At 48.3% G+C, this 13,814-nt stretch overlaps 1 protein-coding gene across 2 annotated transcripts in view; it reads right to left on the reverse strand.

Annotated features, from left to right (window-relative positions):
- The window catches only part of CPXM2 (carboxypeptidase X, M14 family member 2), a 136,712-nt gene that overhangs the window by 99,235 nt on the left and 23,663 nt on the right, over positions 1-13,814 (reverse strand). For both annotated transcript variants that reach the window (XM_070781051.1, XM_019953160.2), the window contains one exon: positions 4,609-4,718. In XM_070781051.1, the coding sequence (XP_070637152.1) occupies positions 4,609-4,718 (110 nt within the window). The remainder of the gene's footprint in view (positions 1-4,608; positions 4,719-13,814) is intronic.

Consider the following 13,814-nt stretch of genomic DNA (forward strand, 5'->3'; position numbering starts at 1 on the left):
TGAATGCTTATAGTCTGCAAAATCTTGCACTCATAAAAACCAAGCTCACAGGAAAAAATAAGGTTCAAAATCTGTGCAGCTCTGTAATCAGAAGAAAAAAAAACTCAATGAATTCTAAAAAAAAAAAAAAAAAAATTAGTTCTGGTAAGGAGACATGTTAAATTACTAAGAAAAAAATTTTAATACATTTTTAAATTAAAAAATTTTTAATAAATTTTGTAGAACTTGACCTTAAAAAACACGGTGAAAGCAGTATGATAGAAGAGGGTGTCGGGAAGTATGGAAGCTGGTGGGTTGTGGGCACAACGGCTACATGGGCAAAGGACCTGAGCAGCAAATGGCCTAGGATGGACCACATGGCCACCCTGAGCCAGAGCAGCACCGAGTGACGAGCACCATGGACAGGACTGAGCTCTTCGGAGGCTTCTGCCCGCAGCTGTGTGGACAGTGCCCTGGGGTCAGGGCTGGCACCTGGTCCCGTAAGACACTGATGTACTGGCAAAACTGGTACACGGACCAACGCCACCTCTGGGTCATAATGCCCTCATTCACGGCAGCCACAGTGCCTTTGGCATTGCAGCAGGCATACACATATGTGCAGACATGGTGCCCACACAGTGTGGGAATCTCGGACAAACATGATTCACCCGACCTGAGGAGGGTAAGCCCCCAGTAAATCAGCACGAGACAAAGGTCAGCAGAGAGACTCGCACACGGCTTAATAAGCATCCAGAGGGGCACAGAACACTTTAGTCGTTGGTTAGGGCCGTTTTATGGGGTCGTTGGGAGCCACAGCTCCAGGATTAAAGCAGCTTGGAGTCACATCCTTCCTCTCCTGAGAAACCTTAACCAAGTTACTCTACCAATCCATGTAGCTGCTTTATTAGAGACAGAGGTGATAAAAATAACAGTCCTTGTCTCACGTCAAGGAATAAACGAAACAGGTAAAGCACCCAGCACAGCACCAGTAACTATCAGAGCCGATTCCTGGTCTCCTTCTTGCTGGAGACCGAGGCATCCTGGGGAAATGGAATAAGCAGGAACTTTTCTCTGCTTTTTTTTACGGCCACCCAGTTCTGGTACATAAAGGGCACTTCGAAATGGTGAGGGAACGAATCTAATGAATGGTCAGGTGAGGGAACGGATCTAATGAATGGTCAGGTGAGGGAACGGATCTAATGAATGGTCAGGTGAGGGAACGGATCTAATGAATGGTCAGGTGAGGGAACGGATCTAATGGGAAGGAAAGTGGCATCTGAGAATCGAGGAGGACAATTCTCTTTCTTCCTCCTTTAATCTTCATATTCTGAGAAGTTAGCCAAGGGGAGCATCTTGCCTAAAGCCCCTCAGCTCATTAGCAGGAGGACCAGGGTGCATGCCAAGCCTGCGTTCTGAGTGGACCACGTTCTGAGTGGACCACACTCACGCCCACGGAGCCAGAGCAGCGAAGGGCTGGACTGACCTTGCTCACCTCCTGCGCTAAATGCATTTAAATATAGTTTCTAATGCCAAAACCTTGCTGTTTCTCACACATAAAATCCCATTAGCTTGACACGCCTACCAAATACTCAGATGTGAGACAAGATGTGGTTATTTTTAAACTGCATTCAACCTCCGTGTGTGGGAAGACGCATTCCGGGGCACCTGTCGGGATGCAATCATGCTTCCTGTGGCACTGATTCTGGAAAGTGGAACCCGCCAAACGGGGTCCTCGCAGCTTCTGCAGAGGAGTGAGATGATCCAGTAAATGCTTTAAAATGTTGCTGTTGTTGAGTTGCTAAGTCGTGTCTGACTCTTCGAGACACCACCGAGCCCACCAGGTTTCTCTGTCCATGGGATTCTCCAGGCAAGAATATTGGAGTGGGTTGCCATTTCCTTCTCCAGGGGGTCTTCCTAACCCTGACACAGGGATCAAACCTGTGTCTCCTGCACTGGCAGGCAGATTCTTTGGCACTGAGCCACCAAGGATAGATCACACTTAACTTCACTGACTATAAATCACCCAATTTCACTGTTCAAGGAATCCAGGAGTGCTATGGGCTCCCATGTTTCTGATGAGACAACTGAGGCTCAAGAGACGTGAGGTAGTTATTTCTAAGGTCCCCAAATCTCTAAGTGTTGAGGCCAAGTCTGAACTCAGCCTGCCTGACTGGGATACACTCAACCTGTCCACTCAGCTCACTGGGAAGCCCACAGCTTCCATCCTCCACCCTCACCCCACAAATTTAGGACTAGCTGGGCCTCTCCACTTCTGATCGAAAGCGTAGATCAACGCGAACATTGGTCACTCAGTCATGTCCAACTCTTTGCGATCCCATGGACTACAGCCTTCCAGGCTTCTCTGTCCATGGAATTCTCCAGGCCAGAATAGTGGAGTGGGTAGCCGTTCCCTCCTCCAGGGGATCTTCCCGACCCAGGGATGGAACCCAGGTCTCCTGCATTGCAGGCGAATTCTTTACCAGCTGGTCTATCAATGTGAACGCTTCTTCTTTAATGAAGGATGACTTCATTTCTAGAGAGGGAATCAGAGACACCAGATGACAGCTCCTCTGAGTGATGCAGGAGGCAGCCCCACTCCCATCTGGATGTAGCCTTGCTTGGGTCTGACTTTATTTACTTGGAGGGCTTCGGCCCATGCAAGGTATTGGGGGCCCTCGAATTATTAACAGTTACTCCTACTTAAACTTTGAAAGTTCACCCACTGGTAAAACAGTGTTCAGCTGTACACACCCAAATATTTTAACAGCTGTTTGGGTTTTTTTAATGGATATTTTTTAAACAACTTTAGATTTCATGAAAGTTCATATTACCGAATCTGTCTGAACTGAGAAGCAGTGATGCGGCCTGATGCAGTCAAGAGGAAGGAAGAGAGCTTGGAGTCAGAGCTCCACTCAAATGTCCCCCCATCAAGCCCAGGGGCTCCCTGGGAAGGCGGCTCATCCACTCTTGCATGGCAGCCACCTGCAGCATGCTTACAGTGACCACTGGGGAGATAAGAGGTCAGCTCTGCCACCTGGAATCTGTGAGTGCAGCCTTGATGGTCTCCCACTGTGGGTGTGAAAGGAATACCTCCCTCCCAGGAGGCTGGCTGAGATGGTACATCTACCAAAGGGTCTGCAAACCACCCACAGTTACACATCAGTTGGGGAAAGACTGCAAAAATATTAGGGAACTATGTTCCTGGAGAAACACACAGGATGGCGTGGGACCCAAATGCCAAGGTGAGAAGGGGTGGATCGGCTGGAGTTGGAAGAGGAGGGAAAAGGCAGCTGAGATGGGTTGGCAGAGTGATGCCCCCTGCCCAACAAAGATGTTCACATGCTCGTCCTGGAAGCTGTGAATCCTCAAGGTTCTGTGACAAAGGGAAATGAAGGCTGCAGATGCAGCCAAGGCTGCTTGGGATTGGGAGATGGTCCTGGCTTATCCAGATGAGCTCAATGTATTTATAAGAGTCCTTAGAAGTTGAAAAGACCCTGATGCTGGGAAAGACTGAAGGCAGAAGAAGGTGACGACAGAGGATGAGATGGTTGGATGGCATCACCGACTAGATGGACATGAGTTTCAGTAAACTCCGGAAGTTGGTGATGGACAGGGAGGCCTGGTGTGCTGCAGTTCATGGGGTCACAAGGAATCGGACACGACTGAGCGACTAAACTGAACTGAAAAGTGGAAGAGGGAGATAGAAGAGAGAACCAGAGAGATGGCAGCCTGAGAAGGACTCGACCTGACATCGCTGGCTTAGAGGAAGGAAGGGGCCATGAGCAAGGGATGCACGCGCCTAGAGAAGCAGGACCAGGAAAAGAAGTGATTCTCCCCGAGAGCCTCCGGGAGGAATGCAGTCCTGCCCATACCTTGATTTGAGCCCAGTGAGATGTCTATCCTCCAGGACTCTAGAAGAATAAATCTGCGATGCTTAATGGCTACATGTATGACGTTAGAGAAGTGAGAGCATGTGATGCCATGGATGAACCAGGGTTTACCCTGCTTGGACAAAGTGGCAGGCAGGGAGCTGCAGGCAGAGGCCCTGCTTGGGAAAAGGCTTGCAGCCCAGAAATGCATGGTGCACAGAGGGAGGCAGGACGACCCCACCTCCAGGACCAGGACTTGGATAGCACCGAGGGCCAGGGTTACAGGGGCCTTTGAGCCTCAGGGTGGGAGGCCAGACACGATGAGCACCACTAAGGGCTTGAGCTGGCAGAACACGGCAGAAGGAGCCACAGAAGAGCCTGGAAGAGGCGTGAGTGGTGGAGAAACACAAGCAGGGAGGTGAGAGAGGACCAAGGTCACTGCCTGCCCACGGTCACAGGCGGCCAGCGTCCCCGCATGTCTTTTCCGCACAGATCACATGGGGGCGGTCCAAGCTGGGCCCAGGAACCGGCAGCATCCTTTTCACTAACCAGTCTCTGGAGAAGACACGTGTCCTGAGACTCAGGACTCTTTCTCTGTAAAATGTGGATTAAGCAGCAAGCTCCTCCCTGTCGTGAGAACTGGAGCTGATTCGTGTTAAATGCCAGGCACGGAGCCTGCCCCAAGCTCAATGAACCATCGCCATGTCGGTGGCCAGAGCCACTAGCGGTGCAGCCCGAATCCTCCCCTCCATGTGGGTACCTGGATGTTGAGTCTCCCCCGATGGGCCCCCAGGCCATAGCGCTTGGAAGTGGATGCATGGAGCTGGAAGTCTGTGATTTTTAAGGTTTCCAGACCAAGAGGTGGGCAACCTGGAAAGGACAATGCTCATTAAAAACAAGGACAGATATGGACAGAAACGAACTTGCTGATTTTGAAAAATCTGGCCACCTACTTCTCTGCCTTTCCCCTAAACTCCAGCTCTGTGTCAGCCCCACTCACTGGTGTTTCTGGACAAACACTATTCAGCCATCCACGTTACGCCAGCTTTCTTTCCTGTAGGCATTTCCTCTCTGGGTGTTTCTGCCCTAATATTCCTCTGTCTGATGTTCTCCATGCTACTGTCTGAGGCTGTTTCCAATTAAGGATCCTTCCGCTGAGTGACTCAGCCAGGGAACATTATTGGTTAGAAATTTCAGAGCGATTCTGTGGCTGAGTTCTGCAAATTAATCAGAACTTGATGGTTTTGCTTCAGCAACTCTGGCCTTTGTATCGTGCATACTAATGAACACAGCAATAGAAAGAGGGGGAAAAAAAATGAACCCTACTGCCTTCCATTCCTGGCAAAACTGGTAATTCTGAGAATGGCTACTCAACACAGTTTAGTCCAAGCTGCTCCTAGAATACGACGCTGGCACATGGGCAGCTCCTTGGCCATCGTCCCAGTCCAGCCCATTGTCCCTGCGGATACGAGCTTTAATAGCAGCTCTGGGGGCCTCCTGATTCCTGGGTTGCTTGTCTCACCGCCCACCCTGCCATAGGGCTGGAATTGACCAAGTGGTGCTCTCCCCTTCAGACCTGACTCCAGGGAAAGGAAAGAAACACTTGGAAGTAGAAATGAACAAAGTCTGCTTCCACAAGAAGTATCAGAAATCCCTGATGTAACAGAACAAATTTAGAAAGCCCCGTGGGTCACTGCTGAGATGGGAGTGCCTCCTGGGGATCCCGGGAACTCCTGGGGACGCAGGGGTGTCTGTCCATCCACGACAGACCCCTGCAGGGCAAGGTCCTTCTGGTCTTGGATTGCTGAAGGAGGCTGGCAATACACCGACCCCAGGAGATGCTCTGAAGGTGCCAGGTAAGGAAGTGTGCCCATGCACTGCAGTCAGAGGAATTCAGGCCTGCCAGGACCTGAGATGCCGTCGAGTCCTCCCCTTGAGTTTTCAGCAGAGGAAACTGAGGCCCCAAGACTTGAGGTGAACCATCCATGGCATCCTTGCCAGCGACAGAGTGCACCTCACATCCTAGTCTCTAGGTTCTCAGCTGCAGGCTCTGAAGCGATGCCACTCTGCTCCTCTGCCCATATCTACCAGGAGGCTTGGTAGAGACGCTTGGCACAGAGAGGAACAGTACTAGTGACCAGCGAGGTAAAGAGCATGAGGGAGGTGACATTTCATCACCTGCTCCATGCTGCCTGAGGACTCGGAAGGCTTCAGGTGGCCTTGTGGTGATTCTCAAGATTTTTGGCAGGTCTATGTAACATCCAAAATAAGCAAAAATAAGCTGTCCCTCCCCACTGAACTCACTCAAAACATGGAACAATAAGGGGAAAGAAAGCAATGCAGATGATTAAGAAATCCGGCCAGCAGCAAGGGCTACCTCTTGGTCCTTGATGGGATATCTATGGGACTTCAGCCGCTCAGTTGCTGCCTGGACCTGGACACAGTAGGAGATTTCTGCTAACACATCCCAAAGGCAGTAAGTGAACAGCCAAACAAAACCCACAGGATGAATCAGCAATCTTCAAATGGGACTCCAGAAGGGCAGAGGGGACAGAAAGGAACTGAAAGGCCCCATCCCAGCCACAATTCCTGTCTTGTCCATGACTCCCCAGAGATTAGAGAGTGACAATCATCCTAACATGGGGCTTCTCACTGGCGACTGCTGGGACAAAGGCCGCGGGAAACCCACCATCTTTCAACAATCAAAAGGACATCTTCATAAATCAACAGAGAAAGATAAATATTGTATAACATCCCTTATATATGGTATCTAACAAGAAATGATACAAAGGAACTTATTTACTAAACAGAAGCTCATAGACAATGAACTTATGTTTACGAGAGGGGAAGGATGGGGGGAAAGGATAGACAGGGAGTTTGAGACGGATATGTACACACGGCTATATTTTAAATGGATAACCAACAAGGACCTCCTGTAGAGCACAGGGAACTCTGGTCAATGCTCTGTGGCAGCCTGGATGGGAGAGGAGTTTGTGGGAGAACGGACACAGGTTTATGTATGGCTGAGTCACTCTGCTGTGCGCCTGAAACTATCCCAACATTGCTAATAGGCTATACTCCAATATAAAATAAAAAGTTAAAAAAAAAATCCCAAATATTGTCCTGCCCCCGCCTCCACCAAAAGAAAGGGCATCTTCAGACAAGTGCTTAGAAAATTTACCCACCTCCCATCATAAGCTCAGATTCTTGCAAAACACACTTGGAATACTGTGACAGACACACACACACACACACACACACATACACCATGCAATACAGTAAGAGCCGGGTACCCTGTGCAATGACTCTCCCCAGAAGGGCCCAGTCTACTCGACCCACCACGGAACTCCATAAGCAATGCGAAGCTGAAGCAAGAGGCAAGAATTCCTCTGGCTCTAAATTCTCAAAGATACATTCGGCTCCATCCAAAGAGCTGTCAATCGTGAAATCAGCACACGACAAGCAGGACTTTCCTCCATCTTTAGAAAATATTTCTGAGGAAGCCAGGAGTGCTGCCTTGAGGATCGAATAAATGGAGGAGATGCTAGTGTTTCCAAGCCTCATTTAAATCTCCGCCATCAGAACCGAGGCCAGGCAGAGCGCTGGCATCCTGGCTGGAGTGCAACATGTTGGTATTATCATCAAGATTATAATGTCGATGGAGGAGGTAATTACCAGGTTTAAAGAGTGCTTGAAATCAATGGGAAATGCACTCCCAGCTCTTCACCCTGCCCCTGTGATCTAAGGCCCCAGCCAGGCTGCACTGAAGTGTCTCTGACCGTAATTCAGTCAGGATTCCTGGGCCAGTTCATTCCAGCAGCAGCCCCTGAAGAGCCCTCCAGAAAGCTCCCTGCTCCTCCTCCCAAAACAAACAACACCCTTTGTCATCAAATCACATTTGTGTTATTTCTAAGAGGAAAAAGACTCTTATCCTAAGAAGCATGTGGCTGAGGAGAACATGAAAAAAAATTAAAAAGTGTGAAAAGAACACTTGAGGAAAATATTAATTAGAGACAGGAGATGTGTCATAATCTGGAGGGAAGAGTGACAGTCATCCGAGATGACTCGACTTCTCTCTTGCAGGCAATGCCACTCTCTGAGAACACCCTGTGCCGAACGGGGGGGCCCTGCCTCCCAGGCCTGCGCTCCACGCACAGGAGGTGGGGGAAGAGGGGACCCTCCGCCTCATTCTATACCTCCCCTCCGACCAGGGCACATGCGTTCAATCAAATCTGTCCCTAACTAAAATTCTCTGCATTGCAGCCACTCTACAAAATGGGCATCACCACTATGGCATGCTTCCCAGGTGGCGCTAGTGGTAAAGAACCTGCCTGCCAATGCAAGAGACGTAAGAGACGCGGGTTCTATCCCTGGGTCAGGAAGATCCCCTGGAGCAAGGCCTGGCAACCCACTCCAGTGTTCTTGCCTGGAGAATCCCACGGACAGAGGAGCCCTGCAGGTGGGCTACCGTCCATAGGGTCGCAAAGAGTCAGACACGACTGAAGTGACTTAGCACGCATGCACTATGGCATAGATTCATTATTATCACCCTGTCGATTACCACATGCACACACCAGCTCTCCAACAAATCAGAAGTGCTCGTGGCATTTAATCTGTGACCTAGAAGTTACAGGGCACAGTCAGATCAGAGTGTAGAAGCTGGAATTCGGAGTCGGGCACATCAATCCCAACATCCCACTCCCAAGCCCTCAATCTGTCTGGAGGGAAGGCCGTTATGAGAGTCAAGTCAGGAAAATTATTTCAAAAGGATAGTGACTTGGGGAGCAATGCAAGCAACCACCGTGAGCCAGAGCCTCTGCAGACACTCATCTAACCTTCACAAGGACCATGAGAGATGGCCAATACCATTCCCATTCTACACATAAGCCAAGACTCAGAGAAGCTCACAGAGTTAAGCAGCTCCTAAGCGGCTGGACTTCCCAGGTGGCTCAGTGGTAAAGAATCTGCCTACCAATGCAGGAGATGCAGGAGACACGGCTTCGATCCCTGGGTTGAGAGAATCCTCTCAAGGATGGAATGGCAACCCACTCCGTTATTCTTGCCTGGAAAATTCCATGCACAAAGGAGCCTGGCGGGCTACAGTCCAGGCGGTCGCCAAGAGTCAGACAGGACTAAGTGACTGAGCACATAAGTGCCTGAGTTAGAATTTGAAAGTCAAGTGTGACCTAAAATGCCAGGCACAGTCTTTGCACCAGCTCTCTTTGACTTGGAAACTCAAGAATGTCATACAAATGCAAGTTTCGTGATGGCATTTGGGGTCACATGCAAGACAGGAAGTAGCGCTGAGACAGGCTTCACCAGTTGGCAGAGGGGAGCTGAGTTCGAAGCCTTCTGGCCTGCAGTGGTGTCTGCTGGAAACAGAGCAAAGAATTCTCCAAGACCTCGAGGGCACTGCCAGGGGCCAGCTCACAGCCATCCTGAATTTTGCTTTCGTGGTCGCCTATAAACCGAATAGCTCTGACTTAGGACATTCCTTTCTTCGCCTTTCTGAACCTAACATTCCCTTTGATCAGCGAGAGTGTGGAAGCCCTGCCTGGTGCACTGGAGAAGAAGTGTTTGCAGTGGCTCTTTGCCTGTCTCAGAAGCCACTGACTTCCCAAGGGGGACGCTTCCCTCGGAGTCTTGCAAAGGCACTAATCCCAGCCTTATCTAATCACCCTTAGAAAGCTCCTCCCTGACTTTTGGACTCTTCAAGACTGCAGTTCTCACCCTGAGCCAACACCAGAATCTTCTGCGTTACTTTGCTCCGTAAGACAGACCTATTTGCAGGCAGGAATAGAGACACTGGACACAGCGGCGGCAAGAGAAGACAGGAAGAGAGAGTCGCACTGATACACACATTGCTGTATGTAAAACAGCTAGCTAGTGGGCAGCTGCTGTGTAGCTCAGGGAGGTCAGCTCAGTGCCTTTCCTAGAGCGGTGGGATGGGAGGCGGGGTGGGAGGCAGGCTCCAGAGGGAGGGGATATATGGATCCTTATAGCTGATTTGGGCTTCCCTAGTGGTTCAATGATAAAGAATTTGCCTGCAGTGCAGGAGACTCGAGTTCAATACCTGGATTGGGAAGATCCCCTAGAGAAGGGGATGGCAGCCCACTCCAGTATTCTTGCCCGGCAAATCCCATGGACAGAAGAACCTGGTGGGCTACCGTCCATGGGGTCACAAAAGAGTCAGACACGACTGAGTGACTAAAGAACAGCAAACAACATCACAGCTGATTCACACTGCTGTGCGGCAGAAGCTAACTCAACACTGTAAAGCAATTGTCCTCCAATTAAAAAAAAAATCCTATGACTATGAAAAAAAAAAAAAAACTTCTGGGGGGAGAAAAGATGCCCAGACCACTCCCCAGAGACTGTGATCAATGGGACTATAGAAGGGCCCAGGCCCTAATTTAAAGTTCCCAAGTGAATCTTCTGATACCCTCGGAACCTGGTTGGCTGGTGTCTCTTTCCTGTCGTTGTTCAGTTGCTAAGTCGTGTCTGACTCTTGGTGACCCCATGGACTGTAGTACACCAGGCTCTCCTGTTCTTCACTATCTCCCGGAGTTTGCTCAAACTCACGTCCATTGAGTCAGTGATGCTATCCAACCATCTAATCCTCTGCCGCCCCCTTTTCCTTTTGCCTTCAATCTTTCCCAGCATAAGGTCTTTCCAGTGAGTTGGTTTTCCTGTAAGGCTACACAAACCCAGAATTCTGTTTCCCAGGCCCCAGGGGACAGGCAGAGGAAACTCTCAGGGAAAGGGTTATCAGCTCACACTGGTGGAAGCCTCTCACACCTGGAGCCTGCCCAGAGCCACAGCAGCCTAGAGGCTCCCACCTCGGATCAGTGATGGCCCCACTTGCAAAGCCTCCAGAGACTTCCTCTCCCAACACCTACCCCTCTCATCCTAAAAAAGGTACAAACCACACTGAATATCACAGGGCAGAAACTGTGAGTTCTCATCACTGAATCCCAAAGCCCAATTGATGTTTCCTGTGTAAATGAATGAATGTGTATTACAATCCAACAGAATTAACATCACTGTGTCTTCATTGTCATGGAAAATTAAGAGCCTGCTCTTTAAATATCGCTTGTAAAGCCAAAAAAGAAATTACTGGTTTGAAAAAGCATTTCTCAAACCTCAATCTTCATGAATCTTTCTATACATTTTATGCAGGTCAAGAAGCAACAGTTAGACCTGGACATGGAACAACAGACTGGTTCCAAATAGGAAAAGGAGTTCGTCAAGGCTGTATATTGTCACCCTGCTTATTTAACTTCTATGCAGAGTACATCATGAGAAACCCTGGGCTGGAAGAAGCACAAACTGGAATCAAGATTGCCAGGAGAAATATCAATAACTTCAGATATGCAGATGACACCACCCATATGGCAGAAAGTGAAGAGGAACTAAAAAGCCTCTTATGAAAGTGAAAGTGGAGAGTAAAAAGTTGGCTTAAAGCTCAATATTCAGAAAACAAAGATTATGGCATCTGGTCCCATCCCTTCATGGGAAATAGATGGGGACAGTGTCAGACTTTATTTTTGGGGGTTCCAAAATCACTGCAGATGGTGACTGCAGCCATGAAATTAAAAGACGCTTACTCCTTGGAAGGAAAGTTATGACCAACCTAGAGAGCATATTGAAAAGCAGAGATATTACTTTGCCAACAAAGGTCCGTCTAGTCAAGGCTATGGTTTTTCCAGTGGTCATGTATGGATGTAAGAGTTGGACTGTGAAGAAAGCTGAGCGCCGAAGAATTGATGCTTTTGAACTGTGGTGTTGGAGAAGACTCTTGAGAGTCCCTTGGACTGCAAGGAGATCCAACCAGTCCATTCTGAAGGAGATCAGCCCTGGGATTTCTTTGGAAGGAATGATGCTAAAGCTGAAACTCCAGTACTTTGGCCACCTCATGCGAAGAGTTGACTCACTGGAAAAGACTCTGATGCTGGGAGGGATTGGGGGCAGGAGGAGAAGGGGACGACAGAGAATGAGATGGCTGGATGGCATCACTGACTCGATGGACGTGAGTCTGAGTGAACTCCGGGAGTTGGTGATGGACAGGGAGGCCTGGCGTGCTGGGATTCATGGGGTCGCAAAGAGTCAGACACGACTGAGTGACTGAACTGAACTGAACTGAATTTCTACTTATGTCAAGTAATTTTAATGGAAATATGTAATGTCAAAAGAAATTTCATTGCTACAGAATAACACAAGAAAACAAATTCATGATCTTCATGTACATTAAGAAATGGTTTAAACATAAAAGTAAGAAAGGAAATATTGATGATTGTTCTACATCAAATTTAAGAAGATCTGTTACTCAAGAGACATGAGTACTGAATGAAAAAGAAAGCCAAAGAGTGCAAAAAAGGTATTTACTATGCAAACATGTCCCCTTCATGGATCACTGCCTTGTCTTGGAGAAGGGGCTTGCATAACTCAATGAAGCTATGAGCCATGCTGTACCCAGCCCCTGATGCTGGGAAAGACTGAAGGCAAAAGGAGACTAGGACAGCAGAGGATGAGATAGTCGGATAGCATCACCGAATCAATGCACATGAACTTGGACAAACTCTGGGAGACAGTCAGGGACAGGGAGGCCTGGTGTGCGGTAGTCCATGGGGTCACAAAGAGACACGACCTAGTGGCTGAACAACAACAATGCAAATGTATAACGAAAGACTCACATCCACAATATTTTTAAGAAAAGCAAACAGACAAAAAAAAAAAAAAAAAGTCTATTATTGATAAGAACAATGAGCAAAAGACCTGAAAAGGCATTCACGAAAGAAGATGTCTTAATGGTGAGTAAAGAGGAGTCATTAGCCTTCAGGAGAATACTGAAGATTAAGATGACAATGAGATACCAGTACATACCCAACAATATGAATACAACTAGAAAGACATGAGACATCTAGACAGCGTATTAAAAAGCAAAGATATTACTTTGTCAACAAAGATCTGTACAGTCAAAGCTAGTTGAACAATAAAGAAGGCTGAGCGCTGAAGAACTGATGCTTTCGAACTGTGGTGTTGCAGAAGACTCTTAAGACTCCCTTGGACCTCAAGTAGATCAAACTAGTCAATCCTAAAGGAAATCAGTCCTGAAAATTCATTGGAAGGACTGATGCTGAAGCTGAAGCTTCAGTACTTTAGCCACTTGATGAGAAGAGCTGACTCATTATAAAAGACCCAGATGCTGGGAAAGACTGCAGGCAAGAGGAGAAGGGGACAACAGAGGATGAGATGGTTGGATGGCATCACCGACTCAATGGACATGAGTTTAAGCAAGCTCCGGGAGATGGTGAAGGACAGGGAAGCCTGGCATCCTGCAGTCCATGGGGTCGCAAAGAGTCGGACTCAACTGAGCGGCTGAACAACAAGAAAAACATACTATCAAATGTTGGTGCAGAAATGAAGCAAGACTGCTGGCTCAAGTGTTATCTGGTACAACCAATTTGGAAAACTCTCTAGGAGTACTTACTCCAGGTACTCATGCCCTGTGCTGTATCCAGATACTCAGTTATGTCCAACTCTATGTGACCCTACAGACTATAGCCTGCCAGGCTCCTCTGTCCATGGGGATTCTCCAGGCAAGAATACTGAAGTGGATTGCTGTGTCCTCCACCAGGGTATCTTCCTGACCCAGGGATCAAACCCACGTCTCTTACATCTCCTGCACTGGCAGGTGGATTCTTTACCACTAATGCCACCTGGGAAGTTCATTACAACATATTAATACAAAGAAAGTGAAGAGGAACTAAAAAAGCCTCTTGATGAAAGTGAAAGTGGAGAGTGAAAAAGTTGGCTTAAAGCTCAACATTCAGAAAACAAAGCTTATGGCATCTGGTCCCATCACTTCATGGGAAATAGATGGGGAACAGTGGAAACAGTGTCAGACTTTATTTTTGGGGGGGCTCCAAAATCACTGCAGATGGTGACTGCAGCCATGAAATTAAA

Source organism: Bos indicus, chromosome 26 (assembly GCF_029378745.1).
Source record: "Bos indicus isolate NIAB-ARS_2022 breed Sahiwal x Tharparkar chromosome 26, NIAB-ARS_B.indTharparkar_mat_pri_1.0, whole genome shotgun sequence".
In the NCBI taxonomy this organism is placed as follows: domain Eukaryota; kingdom Metazoa; phylum Chordata; class Mammalia; order Artiodactyla; family Bovidae; genus Bos; species Bos indicus.